This window comes from Crinia signifera, chromosome 3, assembly GCF_055691185.1.
Source record: "Crinia signifera chromosome 3, ASM5569118v1, whole genome shotgun sequence".
Lineage (NCBI taxonomy): Eukaryota > Metazoa > Chordata > Amphibia > Anura > Myobatrachidae > Crinia > Crinia signifera.
Window position 1 is genome coordinate 220,675,507 of NC_139219.1, and position 15,205 is coordinate 220,690,711.

General features: G+C 44.8%; 1 protein-coding gene across 1 annotated transcript in view; it reads left to right on the forward strand.

The window, feature by feature from the left end:
• LOC146064235 (phospholipid scramblase family member 5-like) overlaps positions 1 to 15,205 on the forward strand; it is a 29,710-nt gene that overhangs the window by 6,581 nt on the left and 7,924 nt on the right. Inside the window, exons 2-4 of the mRNA XM_083177482.1 lie at positions 1,539 to 1,613; positions 4,356 to 4,548; positions 14,984 to 15,095. Of these exons, the coding sequence (XP_083033608.1) occupies positions 1,539 to 1,613; positions 4,356 to 4,548; positions 14,984 to 15,095 (380 nt within the window). The remainder of the gene's footprint in view (positions 1 to 1,538; positions 1,614 to 4,355; positions 4,549 to 14,983; positions 15,096 to 15,205) is intronic.

Consider the following 15,205-nt stretch of genomic DNA (forward strand, 5'->3'; position numbering starts at 1 on the left):
CGAGCCACCGAGCCCGAAGCGTGGCGAGCGCAGCGAGCCCCGCGAGGGGACGCGGATACCTTCACAATTATGCGCGTCCCCTCGCGGCCTTCACAGTGAAGGTATCTGCGTCCCCTCGCGGGGCTCGCTGCGCTCGCCACGCTTCGGGCTCGGTGGCTCGCTGCGCTCGCCACACTATTATATTCTCACACCACGCCCTAGTGGATAGTAGGGCATGAAAAGGTCGGAGGACGCGTACCGCCGCCCCTCGCGGGCTCGCTGCGCTCGCCACGCTTCGGGTTGCCGTGGATCGTGGGGTGGCGTCAAAAATTGGGGGGGACATTTAAGGGTTAATTGGGCCTAATTCAGGGTTAATATGGCCAAATCGGGTCAATTGAGCCATTTAACAGTGAAATCGCGGTCAATCAGCCTTTTTAACATTGTTCCCTATGGGAAAATCGCGGTGATCGCGGTCATCGCGGGCATCGCGACCATCCAATTTTACCCGCGATGCCCGCGATGACCGCGATCACCGCGATTTTTACCCCCGATCACCGCGATTTTGATCGTGGGCGCCCAGATAGGAAACAAGTACCAAACATATATATGTACTGTATTATTAATAAAATCAGCAGTATAACAGAAATTTGGCAGCATAGGTCACTAAAGTAACTCTGTTACTTGTAACCTCTCTGGTGGTATAAAAGCAAAATTCAGTTACAGCATTACACAAAGCAGACATTCAATTAGAGGTCACACAATGCAGTTCTCTTATCTGATGATTATTATACAATGAATGTCCCAATGTTCAGAGCTGGATTAAGGTTTTGGGGGTCCGGGAGCACTTAAGGCCAACATTTTGCTTACAGGCAAGCACCCTAATTAAGATGTGGTTGCAGTTGCTATCGCTGCTGCTTACATCGTCCATTTTGCTAATGATATATTGCCCAGTGAGTTCCCTGCTTATCATCTATAGAAATGTCTAGTGTCTGTGCGGCCCCGAAACACTGCCATCTGTTGGCAGCAAGTGGAACTACGTCTACTAGCTTTAAAAGCATTTGCTTCAAGCAGGCTTACTAGTTAAATATATGTGCACAAAACAGATAACTATGAGTCTTTTACAGTTAACATAAATATAAATTTTACACACAACTGAAAATAATAGAAGTATAATGGAATTAATGCAGTGTTTTCCCTGAATAGTCACTAATGACTTAGGGGAGAATTCAATTATCGGTGAATGATCTTGCTCAGCTAGTATACTTTATGGCAGCAGCATCTCGCACAAAAGTGTTCACTACCCCATAGGGTAGTAAGCACTTCTGTGTGAATTCGGTATTCCACAAGGTAGGGATAAGGGTGTAAGATAGGGTGCTGTTGCTGTCGGTTAGACGCCACGGCAATGGAAATTTGCAAACTTTGACTGAAATTGAATTCACCTTTAATGCATTTTATATTATTTATATTCAAGAGTGCAGTTTAATTTAATGGTGTGGTTGGTGCCTGTTTTGTACAGATTTTATTATTTTGATTTATAAAATTGTAACTTTCTCTTTTAGGATTAAGCTGTCAATCAAAGAAACAATATATTGTTTCCAGTCGCACAGCCAAGCAATTACTTGTGGCTGTTGAAGGTAAATTATTATGGAAATGCAACAATGTGGATGTGTAGAAGGAATGATGTCTGCAGTTCTGTTAAGACTTACTTATGCTGGATACACACTGACTGATATATCTTCAGATCAATCCATCTACATATATATCTACACATGCATTGGGCAGGTGTTCTCCATACACCCTACCAAAATGTTATTTCAAGGCGATGTGGTAGACACTGTCTAGGTCAATACCAAAAGGTTGACATTCACAAGGTCCACACTGGAAAAATGGTGACACGGAAAAGGTTCACACATGAAAAATTCTGACTTTTTGTGGCAATGTCGACACCTTAGGACTTGGACCTCCAATTAGTAAACCACTTCGCTCGCTATGCTTTGGACCAGGTGCCTAACATTGTTACCCTGAACTCAGCACACTTTACCATGTGCAAATCAGAGCCTACATCAATAGTAATGTATTAATAAGAAAAAAATGAAAAAATCCCCCAAAACTCATATTGACCAGATTACCATGTATGTATGTCAACCATATGGTGTATACCTAGATATTGTCTATCAACCATCCGGATACCGGATATCAGGCTGTTGGCATAGTAAACATATTAAGATACATTTTACTTTTTTTTTTACCTGAGTAGTTGGTGTTTATTCATTTACTTACCAAATTACCTACAATGGACATCTTGTTTTGTTCCAATGCTCTAACTTTCTAATCAGAGTACAGCGTGTTGGCCAGTGTATACAGAGCAGGCTTAAGGGAGGGGAGGCCCATGGGTACGTTACACTCACCCCCTGTCTCTTAGGGGCCCTGTGCAGCATGATTAAATTACTGCTGCTCCTCACAGAGACCACCAGCCTAGGAGAGCTCTCAGCATTTAATGAATTCCACAGGCACCAGCAGAGGGAGCTACTGAGCACATGTAGCTAAAGAAGCAGCAGCTCCACTCACATGGAACTCCAGGACCAGCAGTGACTGAATACCTTATCTCTTGTTTAGTTGTGTGTGTGTGTGTATGTATGTATGTACACATGTAATGCAGGTGCGGGCAGCTGACGTCAGCGGTGTCAGCTGCCCGCCCACTTCCTGTACAGGCACTTGCAGATGTAAGACAGAATGAGAAATCATTCAATGGTTGACAAACTCCCCGAGCAAGGGGGGGGGGGGGGGGGGGGGCGTGCAGGCGGCATTACATCTACGTGCAAAGCTGCGAAATTTGCAGCTTTGCGTGTGGACTAGTATCAGGCCCTTAGTCCAGCTAATATGTAATCCAGACACATTGCATCGGCCCTGCTGGACAGGCAATGCTAATATATCTTACAGATACATCAGCCTATCAGGCTGTATGTATGGGCAACGAGACAACCACCTGTACACTGACTGCAGGGACTGACATCACATATAGGACAGCAACAATGACTGGTATGTCAGCAGCAGCGGCGTAGCTAGGATTTTTGCGCCCCCCCGCCGTTATAGGAGGCGTCGCCCCCCCCCCCCCCCTAGGTCTTCCAAGAGTTAAAAACACCCCCCCCCCCCCTTACCCCTCTGCCGCCGCCGCCGCATTCCCGCAGCGCAGATCTCCTCCAGGCTCCGGACCGTCTCCTCCTGATGTACAGTGCTAATGAAATAATACCATCACAAAACGGCTGCCCCCTAATAGCCAACAGATTTTAAGGATGCTAGAGGAGGCCGCCGCCTCCTCTAGCATCCCTACAAAAACTGTCTGCTGTTAGGGGGCAGCCATATTCTGAGGGGCAGTTTTCAATAGCACTGTACGTCAGGAGGAGACTGTCAGGAGCCTGAAGGACTGGAGATCTGCGCTGCGAGAATGTGGCGGCGGTGGCACGAGGAGGGGTAAGGGGGGTGATTAACTGTCCGAGGGCGGGCGGATGGGAGGGCGAGGGGGCCGCGCTGTCTGCCCACATGTCCCGGCCAGCCTTACATAGCGTAACATAGCCCTGCAGCGGAGACCGGCGCCCACAGTTACTCAGCGCCTCCCCGCCATGGCGGGGGCTGCGGGGCTATAGTTACGCCCCTGGTCAGCAGATCCATCAGCATATTGTTTAACATGCCTTATAATATACACATAAAAGTTTACACACTTTGACAGAACTTAAAGGAGCTTTCCTCTTAAAGATAGACTTGGGGGACTGAATTTATGTATTTTACTAGCTGTACAAATATCCAATAAATCAGCATGTAGAAGCCACTTAGCTTCCTGCTCTGAGCAGATACGGCAGGACTGTAGGTCCCACAATGCACTGATATGTATTTATTCTGCAGCACATTATAATGCAAGATGTCACTATAATGTGCTTTTGAAAATAGAACTGCAGCACATTGTAGAGGTGGGTGACCTGCAAGGGTACAAGGCCTACAGACATGGGGATTCCCTATAGGCTCGGAGCATGGAGATTTGCAGTCTGAGGCGTCTGTATGCTCGGCAAGCACAAGTCTCCTGCACCTGTACACTTCTTATTATTGATGACCCTGCAAACTAGATTATTTTATGTATTTTTATAGTCCATTAGAAAACCATAAACTATGGACCAGGTCATTTCATCACTACCAGACACAATATCACTGTTATAGTCATTGGTGGTCCTAGTCATTATGCCACATAAAATGTGTAAAAAAAGAAAGTCTCTTGGTATCCCTTAAAATAAAATAGGTATTTGTGGTGTACAATATAATTTCTTTATTATCCGTTAGACCATCTCCAGAGAAAGCACTCATTTGGATGCACTCTCTTATTGCAGAGTCCAGCTTCCTGTGCCTGCAGCTGTGTGGTCCTGCTCGTTCCTGCTGCCTGCACCTCTGTGACCAGAGCAAGGAGGAAGTGCTGAGGTTCTACAGACCTTACAGGGTGGATGTGTGCTGCTTGTTCTGCTGTCTTATGGTCATCAGAGTGTTCTCATCAGCGAACAACCTCTTAGGCTTTGTACAGCAGAGGTGAATCCAGAGAATCATTAAGTATTATTTAATAATAGCTATCATTAGTTTGTGCAATTGACACATTTTATTTTGACTAGAGTGGACAGAACATATTTCTGCTGTAATATGTATCTGTAATTCAGAAATGGTCTATTTGTTTTCATTTTTGGTAAACACTGTAAAAGCTTTGTACCGTAGCCAATATTCTTATTTTCCTCAGCGTATATTTTACATACATACTGTAGTTACATAGGGCCTTATTCTGGTTGGTGCGGCCGGGCCGTACGCGTACGTTCCGGGGTTTTTCATGATCTGCGCATGCGTACATTCGCTAATGCGCAGGCGCGAACACTCCACAACGCTTACGGACGGGTCTCTCCGTGCAAAAAAACCTGTACGCGAGAGTACGGGCATTGGGGGCGGCATAGGGGCGTGTTGAGGGGAGCGGCCGAAATAATGAGGGAAAATGGGCGTAAACATGGGCGTACACGGGGGTGTGCACCAAAAATGAACGGTGTTACTACCGCACGATCGCCTAAAGCACCGTTCATTTCGGACACAAAACAGGCGGCCGCCAACCGCCACCTCAGACCACCCCTACAGATACCGCATGCCTGCGTGCGCCTGGGTTTGCTAATTTACGCTGATTACTACTCAAACACATACACCTGAATGTAATAAGCAATGCTGCAGTCTATTAAGTCAAAACCATGATTTCACTACCTGCAAGCCACACACAGCACTCAAACACATTGGAAGCTTATCTTTCTATACTTCTCTACATTTAAAGGTTTGTTTAATTTAAGGTAAGAATCTTTTTAAGACCTGCTTATATATGCTAAGGTAGCTATTTGTTAAACAGTTATACACATTCACTACGTGCTTTCATAGACTTTACACAGTAGCACACTCAATCTACACAAGTCGACATGTGTCAACGTGTTCACTCTAATACAAACATAGGTTTTGTATTTATGATACAATAACATAAACCACATCTAACACCTACAAAGGATGTTTCAGCAATGTTTTAAGCCCATGCCCACTATTTTGCACACAATCTTTGTATAGTACCCAAAATACAGAACTGTACCACTATCTGATCTGCTATGAATTGGATTTTACTACACTCTGGATGTAAGATGCCACCAATCACATTATTGCACTCACATCTCTCTAACAAAGGATTCCTACATCTGCTTATGACACTGTAAAATCATATATATTTAAAAAGTTATACATGTTTGTTCACAAGCAATTTTCTCATGTTTGGCCGATTCACACATCTTTTTTTAGGGAGGACACATATGCATTCCTACACAAATGTACCTTTTGACCCTTGTTTGTCTGCCTCACCCACTCCATGAGGAAAGCATTGTTCTGGACCTGCTTTTACCTACTACTGTAGGAGCTACCTCACCTGCACACAAACTGCTTTCTCACCTATTAAGTTGCTCTGCACATGTGCTGACACAAACTAATTAGCAGGGAAAAGTTGGATAGGAACATGGGAATGGCCATGGAGAGGGTTACACATGGGAAACTTCTACCACACTTCAACAAATGTTCAAAAATACCCTGGTCAGTAAGTACACATAAATGTAGTATTTGTTTCACACAAGAAATTACACATACAACAATTTTGTTTTAATTGGTCAAATAAATTTATTTGCTGTTCAGCATCACAGCTTATTTGACACTTTAATGTCATAAATCAAATAAACAAATAAAATAGACACACAAATAAAAAAACAGCCAGAACAAGAGGTTGCATATCTCCAAACATGTGTTACCCTGCAAATGCAATGGTGAAAGAAATGGGGACACCAGAATACGTACTGCAACAACCAGGGTGAATACTAAGCAAGATACACACCACCAAAAATTTATCCTGCATTTGTAGAGGTCAAAATAAGAACTTTAATGCCCATGGCACGAAAATGGATCGATGGCCAACTCAGGAAGTGGATGTCCAGTGCAATTTAAACATTTGGGGTCCAACCACAGAGGAAGTAAACCAGGTCTCATTATTTGGGCCCTTTTTTCCCCCTTTTAGATGGGGCCTTGGGGACAGGGGCCTTTGGCTCAGATGGCTTGCGGTGTCTTCCCCTAGTGGACACAGGAGGGTCAGCAGAGGTGGAAGGTTGGGGAGCAGCTTGGGGTGGGCCAGCAGATGGGGGATTGTCCCTTAGGGACCTGGCGGTGGTCAGCAGCTCCGCAAGAATTTCATTCGGGCGGCTGAGGTGTTGGCCAATGCTTTGCATGCCAGCCGCCAGAGTGTCATTCATGCGGTTGAAGGCCTCACACTGCTGCCTGTTTGTGGCCTTCCAATCCGTCAGAAATTCCCCAACCTGCTGCTGACGGATCGCAGCATCCACCCCTTGCTGCTCGATCCTCTCCAGCATCACCATCACGCTGGCATCCCATGTCTCCTGTGGCTGGGGGTGTCGTCTTGGTGGAGGCTGGACCACTTGCTCCACCTGTGGCTCTGCAGAGGAAGATGCTGCCGGTTCATCCTGGGTTTCTGCTTCTTCTAGGATAATAATTGAAAACAATGTCACATCACATACGCACAAAAAAATATCTTTCAAAATACAATGCATTACTGTGACTTACCATCAAAAGCAGCAGCAAAGACCTCCGCCAGGAGCTCACTATCCATATTGGATATCCCCCTGACCTCGGCCACATCAATGACATCCAAGGCGTCCTGCTCCAGGGGGGTATACTCCAAATTATCTGGCATAGGCCCTCTCCCGGTGGACATGCTGTGGTTGTACCGGTCAGTCATCTTCCTCTTCAGTGTCGTTTTGAAGTCTGTCCACCTACAAGTTTAAAAATACAAATATCACCATGAGATATGTGCACCACTGTGCTACGTGACATTTCCTAGTGTGGGTGATCTTATGTTTTTTAGCCATATGTGTCCCACACACACATTAATGTCTCCATTAGGAGGCATTTCAGTGTCTCATCTCATTCATTAGGCCACTAAATGCACATACATAGATCACTATGCAGAAATGACATCATCCATGGCCAAATTATGCACCTCCACCTGTTGTGAAACTACACATTCCACCATAGCTTGACAGTGTGGTTATTATGGAGTAATTTAACTATGGGATGGCATACTGGGATGTGTAGTTTCTCACCAGCTACATGTGCACAGTTTGGTCATTCTTGTTTCAGTAGCATCATATGGAACATGTTACAACAACTCTTTCAAAAACACACTTTCTCTTGTCCCATCACATACTTCACATACTTCACATGAGCAGAACTGTGCCCATAACCTCACATCACACCAATGGTGCATGTTTCATATATCAATGTGGGTTATTAGACATGGTTGTGTTCACATGTGACATTGAAGTGTAGCACTATCTACAAACACACCTTTCTATTATTCTCAAAACATACATGTAACATATGTACACACATATGACATTATCAGGGGGACAAACACACTTGCCTTTTCTTCACCGCTAGCCAATCTCTGACCACTGGTGACACCTGGTTCACTTCCTCTGTGATCTTGTCCCAAAGGTTTCTCCTTGCACTGGCACTCGGCTTCCTGGTTGCCAATTCTATCCATTCGCGTGCCCTGGGCACTAAAATTCGCAATTCTGCCTCAACAAATGCAGGGTTTCTCTTTTTGGTGGTGGTATCCTGCTCAGTCCTCACCCTAGATGTTGCAGCTCGTTTTCTGGTGGCCCCAGTTCTCTCACCATGCACCTGCTGGGTCACACCTGTTTGGAGAGATGCAACCTTTTGTTCTGGCTGGTTGCTTGGCCCTTGTGGAGCTGGTGCAGTTTGAACAGGGCCTGTTAGTGAGGGGCCCGCTTGGTCTTGCAGGCTACTTCTCTCTTGGGCCCTCCTTCTACGCTCCTGTTCCCTCTTCTGCAAAGCTTCAAGCAGGGATTCTGCTGTAGCTCTCTGTAGAGCGTCCTCAGCTGCGGAATCCTCTGAGCTAGACATGTTTGCAGCAATTCTGGCCTGCATCTGACTGAATATTTATATGGTAATCTCCCGCCATGAACAAGGGGGCGTATATTTTTCCCCGCATTGTAGTTGCTAATTTACGCCGATATTTCCCGCCGATAATTCCCGCTTAAATTACGCAGGTCTCAACGCACCTGATCAATCACCTGTATATGCACATACACAGGTTGTGGAGCATTGTGTACTACATCGTGAAATGTGTGCACCTGTCATTCCAATGATGAGTGTTGTCAGCTGGTATCTGTTGGAGTTCGTGTATGCTTTCGGAGTCACATTTCAAAACATCACGTTATAATGCTTTCCTTACATATGTAATGAGTATGAAATTGTCATACGCCAACATGTTGCATTGTGTCTTTTTTATCAGCGTCTTTATTAGTAGACGGTTGCGTGTATTATTTTCCGCACACTGTATATACAGTACGTCTCTCCATGGAAATCGGTGTATTGTGCCCTTTTATCAGCGTATTTATTAGTAGACGGTTGCGTGTATTATTTTCCGCACACTGTATATACAGTACGTCTCTATACATTGAATGCATGCTGTTGGTTATGGTGTGTGTATATCGGAACGGTCCGCGTAAGTTTCTATTCGCATCCAGTTTGTTAATGTAAGAAGGATTAATAAAGTTAATACTAAACAAACAATTTTTTACACCAATCAGCAAGCACCAAAAGTGATATATGTACCTGCAATTATTAACTGCGCCATTGCCACTATGACTTCAAACAGGGCTAGGGCGTTTTCGACCCAGGAGCTGGTGGCCTTGGTTGAGGTCATGGACCGTTGGCTGGGGCCCAGGGGCCCATATGTGTCCAACATGGACAAGCGGCGGGCGTATAATGCTGCCCGCCGCCTAATATACACCCGGACCGGCGTCCGCAGAAGCCTGGGCCAAGTCGAGCGGCGCTGGTCTGACCTGCGCCGGCGCCAGCCAGTCATGCTGAGTTGCATTCGCCGCCATATTGCCCGATGTAAGTTTTTATTAACTAGTATGTCTGCGTTTTTTTTCAAATGATTTCTGTTCTTTTTATAAATATGTTCCTGAGTATGTGGGTGTATATGGGTGTATAGGGGGTGTATATGGGGTGTATATGGGGTGTATATGGGTGTATATGGGGTGTATATGGGGTGTATATGGGTGTATATGGGTGTATAGGGGGTGTATAGGGGGTGTATATGGGGTGTATATGGGCTGTATATGGGGTGTATATGGGTGTATATGGGGTGTATAGGGGGTGTATAGGGGGTGTATAGGGGGTGTATAGGGGGTGTATATGGGTGTATATGGGGTGTATATGGGGTGTATAGGGGGTGTATAGGGGGTGTATATGGGGTGTATATGGGTGTATAGGGGGTGTATAGGGGGTGTATAGGGGGGTTTAAGTAGTTGCTCAGTTTTTGGGTGTAGCATATCAATTAGTTTGCATGATAAATGTCTGAAATATAACAGCAATGATAATTTGGAAGGTTATGAGCATGACTAATGTGAATTTTTCTTTCCCCCTTTTTTATGAAACCCAATCTTCGATTTCTATGCCATCAACATGAACATTTCAGCACGGGCAAGGGCACGCATAGAAGCCCGGGAGCAGGCAGCCCGGGAGCAGGCAGGCCAGGAGCAGCCAGACGAGGAGGAGGAAGAGGAGGAGGAAGAGGAGGAGGAAGAGGAGGAGGAAGAGGAGGAGGAAGAGGAGGAGGAAGAGGAGGAGACAATGGGTCCAGCTGGGGCCCACCAAATTTCTACATCCCCTTCCACCAGCCACTCCCCTACCCCCTCCCCCTCCCCAACCCCCACCCCCTCCCCAACCCCCACCCACACCCCCACCCCCACCCCCACCCCCTCCCCAACCCCCACCCACACCCCTACCCCCACCCACACCCCTACCCACACCCCTACCCCCACCCCCTCCCCCTCCCCAACCCCCACCCCCTCCCCAACCCCCACCCCCTCCCCAACCCCCACCCCTACCCCCACCCCCTCCCCACCCCATTTCCAACCCCCCTACACCTCTCCACCACCCACCCCCAAACCTCTCCAATCCCCACTCCAACCCACTACCAGTATTCCAAGTCCTATCCCATCCCCCTTGCTCCTGACCCCCCCAACCACCGCACACCCAACCAGCGGCGAGCAGGATGGCTCAACTAGCCGTAAGTAAATAATGTGTCTAATGTTTACCTACACATTTCTACACATAAACAATCACAACAACCACATATGTGTATCCAACATCAACATTAGTTGCAACATATCACTGCAGGGCGACCATGAGGTGTGGCCTGTCCTTCTCCAGGAACAAGGGTCCCCTTGGTGTTTTTTTTTTAGTGTGGCCATGCCTCACCCCTTGAATAATTGACATAACAGTACATCCAATGACATATCCGACATTAGTGGTGTTGTAGTTATGTGGATCCAGGTGTTGTGTAACTCCACTTCCCAGCATGATGTGCAACATAAATTTATAGATTGTTTTGTTAATAGTGTGTGAGGCCATGCAGATGCATGCTTTACAAACATAGCTTTAGGCCTATAATTTGTACAGCAATGTCCTAAATTTTAAATAGTAAGGAGTGCTTAAGCCACAACAATGTCATAACCCTTAAATAGCACAGCCTAATTGTGAGGTTAGAGGTGAGTCCCCCAAAACAAAACTACCAATTGGGATACAGCATACATCCATCCAAGAAGGAGTAATTAATTTAATGTTATGTAATATGTACAGTATGTGTGTGTCAACATATACATTTTTAGTACTGTGTTCACAGCAGAACCATCTTAAATGTAGTTGAAAAATGTATGTGGCCTTCACACTTAACTCACAACTTGGTATTATGTTAAAATACAACAAACATTTGTGTATATTATATATTAATTATTTTTTTTTCCTTCACTACAGACACTGAACAGCACCAGGAGGAGGTGGCACAGATTATTAGGGAGATCTTCCTGACCCTCCTCTATTTACATATACTTTTTGCCCAACTGGAGGCCCGCATTTAATTTGTAAAAAAAAGTTTTAATGTTCGTTAAAAAAAATAAAAGTTTATGTACAGTTAGAAGTTGCCTGTGTTGTTAATCATAAATATGTTATAGGGTTTGTAAGGGCAGGTACAAACAGATGTGTAATGTAAGTTATATTTGTAATTTGAGGTGAGGGGTAACGATTGCTGTGTGAATGTGTGTGTGTTTTTGAGTTAAATAACACATAGTGAAAATGCATGAATGATTAATGTTGTTAGATTAAAACATCACACATAACATCAGGGTAGGTATACATGTTACACATTTTGGACAAACTAATTATGGACATAATTTAGTACATACACACAAACACCAACATAAATTTATTTAAAAGTAAAAGCAATGTGGGGACACATAGATAGTGATTAAAATGCCACATTAGAACATAACAAATATACATGTAATGAGGGTTAAAATGTTGTTTTATTAGGGTCTTTATTAAGGTAGACAATTGAGTTAATAGAAAACAATAATTGAATAACAATTAGAATAATTAATTAATTGTCAGAAGTGTAGTTGAAAGGCAAGATTTGCAGGTCCATATATGTGAGGGGTATGCCAGCGTGCACGGACGTACGCTCACTCTCACGAGCGGTGACATAAGCTGAGTTTTCTATTGAAAACAATAGGGACCCGTCCGTGCAAGTTGGCGTACGCTCAGATAGCCGCAAGAAGTCGGCGGGAAGACGGACGAGAGACGTCCGTAAACGGTGGCGTACGCTCTGTTGTACGCTAGTTGTCGGAGTGTAAGGGCTGGTCCGTCCGTGTACGTTGGCGTACGCTCAATTGTACGCCACTCCCCTTCGACGTTGTTTCTGGCCGTACGTATGCGGCTGATTTGTGGGTGGACTTAACCCCAACGGCCGCGTACGGATAGCGTACGTTAATAGCGAACGTACGCACGTTTGGCCGCTCCGATCAGAATAACCTCCATAGTTACATAGTAGATAAGGCTGAATAAAGGCTTGCGTTCCATCGAGTTCAACCTAGGTTTTAATAGCTTATTCCTTGTTTAAGACAGAATATGATTCATTTTAAAGACAGATTATGATTCTTATTTGTACCCTTGGATGTTTTTAACCAATAAATGTTTGTCCAACCTTATTTTAAACGTATATTTGTACATGTTGAGCATGTCTCCCCTTAAATGTCTCTTCTCTAGTGTAAATAGTCCCAAATTGCTTAATCTCTCCCCGTAGCTTAAATTCTCCATTCCCCTGATTAGCTTAGTTGCTCTTCTTTGGATTTTTTTCCAATTCTATGATGTCCTTTTTGTAGTGTGGGGCCCAGAATTGTACTCTGTATTCAAGGTGAGGTCTAACCAATGCCTTGTACAGAGGCATAATTACTTTTGAGTCCCTAGTTTCCGTGCCCCTTTTAATACATGCTAGAATTCTGTTGGCCTTTTTTGTTGCTATGTGACATTGAGCACTGCACCCCAGTTTGTTATCTATTTGGACGCCTAGATCCTTTTCAAGTACTGAAATACCCAATGCCTCCCCGCTTAGGTTATAACTAGCACACAGATGATGCCTCCCGAGGTGCATAACCTCGCATTTATCCATATTGGGGCAGATGTATGAAGGGTCGTTATGGGGGAGAAGGGGTATCAGCGCACGTTATGTGCACTGATACCGCTTCTCCCCCATGTATGAAGGAGGTGAGATGCTGTAAAGGACAGGGGCCCCTGTCCATATCGGCGCTGCTATCAAAATGATAGCAGGCCGAATGTATGAACGGTCAGCATCGCTGACAGTTCCGCACGAAGCCGGGTTTGGCTTCGCCAGCATCAGGCTGGCGAAGCCCTATCTACACAGCAGGGACAGCGCTGTCCCTGCTGTTAGGTCTGGGCTGCGCTGGGGATCTCGCGTGAACAGCGAGATCCCGTGCATGCCCAGTGCGGCCGGCCGTGGGACAGGAGATAGCGCATCAGTATTAACTGATGCGCTATCTCCAGAAAGGGACATCGCCGGAGGGGGGAGTTAACGCTCCCCTGCTTCGGCAGACAAGATGTTAATACATCTTGTCGATGTCCCTTCCTGCTTCGCCTCGCTATTGAGGCGAAGCAGGAAGTATCATAGCGGCGCGATAAGCGCTGCTATGATACATCTGCCCCATTGAACCTTATCTTCCACTTTTTAGCCCACTCATCTACAGTAGATTGTTAAGATCATTTTAAAGTGCGAAGACATCCTCTGTTGATTTAATAACTCTGCTCAATTTTGTGTCATCAGCAAAGATGGATACATCGCTGAGTAATCCCATCCCAATATCATTAATATATATGTTAAATAAAATGGGCCCTAGAACCGAACCCTGTGGCACTCCACTTAGTACTGGTGTCATATTTGATACGGCACTGTTCACAACCACTCTTTTTTCTCTATTACACAGCCAGTTCCCTACCCATCTACAGATATTTGCCCCTAATCCCAGGTCCTCCATTTTATTTATCAACATCTTGTGTTGTACTGTATCAAAAGCTTTTGCAAAATCTAGAAAGACCACATCTACAGCGTTTCCATTATCAAGGTTTTTGCTGACATCCTCATAGAAGCCTAATAAATTTGTCTGGCATGAAAGATTTTTCACGAACCCATGTTGATTAATACTAAGTAAACTATGAAGGTCCAGGATTTTTTTACCATCCCTTGAAAATCCTTCAAATATTTTACCCACTATTGATGTTAAGCTCGCAGGTCTGTAATTAGCTGGGTCATCCCTTTTTATTTTTTTTAATATTGGCACTACCTATGCTATTCTCCAGTCTTTTGGTACCTTACCTGATGATAGTGAATTATCAAAAATGCAATATAGAGGGGTCGCTAGTTCCTCCCTTAGTTCCATTAGTACCCTAGGATGGATCCCATCTGTCCCTGGTGATTATGGATATGGTTATCCTGTACTATATATACAGTATAAGACACCATAATGTTCTGCAGTGCCTTTAATGATAACATTAAGCATAGTAAAAGGAGCTATAATAACAGAAAAAAAACAGAACATAAGCATAATAGAGAACATACATCGGGCACAGATGGAGAAGAGAGCCCAGCTTGTGGGAACTTACAATCTATTGCAGTGGTTCTCAAACTCGGTCCTCGGGACCCCACACAGGTCACGTTTTCCAGGTCACAGGTGCACTCATTACTCACTAACATATTTTAAAATATCCACAGGTGTAACTAATTATTTTACTTGATTCTCTGCTGACACCTGGAAAACCTGCACTGTGTTGGGTCCTGAGGACCGAGTTTGGGAACCTGTGATCTATTATGACAATGAATAGATGCAGTGTACTTTATAAACCATTTTATTTCCTTTTTGCAGAATAATTTTTCTTAGCATTAATGTATAATAATTATAACAATGCTGAATACAAGGATAGTCTCTTCAGGTTCTTCACTGTTCTCCTGGTCCAGGTGGAGCTTGTTTAGCCCAAGCCTCTCAGTGTATAATTCGGAAGGAAGGAGAATGATGGATATCCAGGGCTCCTGGAGTGCAGCTCGCTGTCATTCTGACCAGGAGTTCCAGGTAATTATGTACTTAGCGCCAGAACGCTGAATGAGCAACATTTGACTTATTATTGACACAGACTTATCTACCTATAATTAACTGTAAACTGTGCGAACTACTGTAACTGA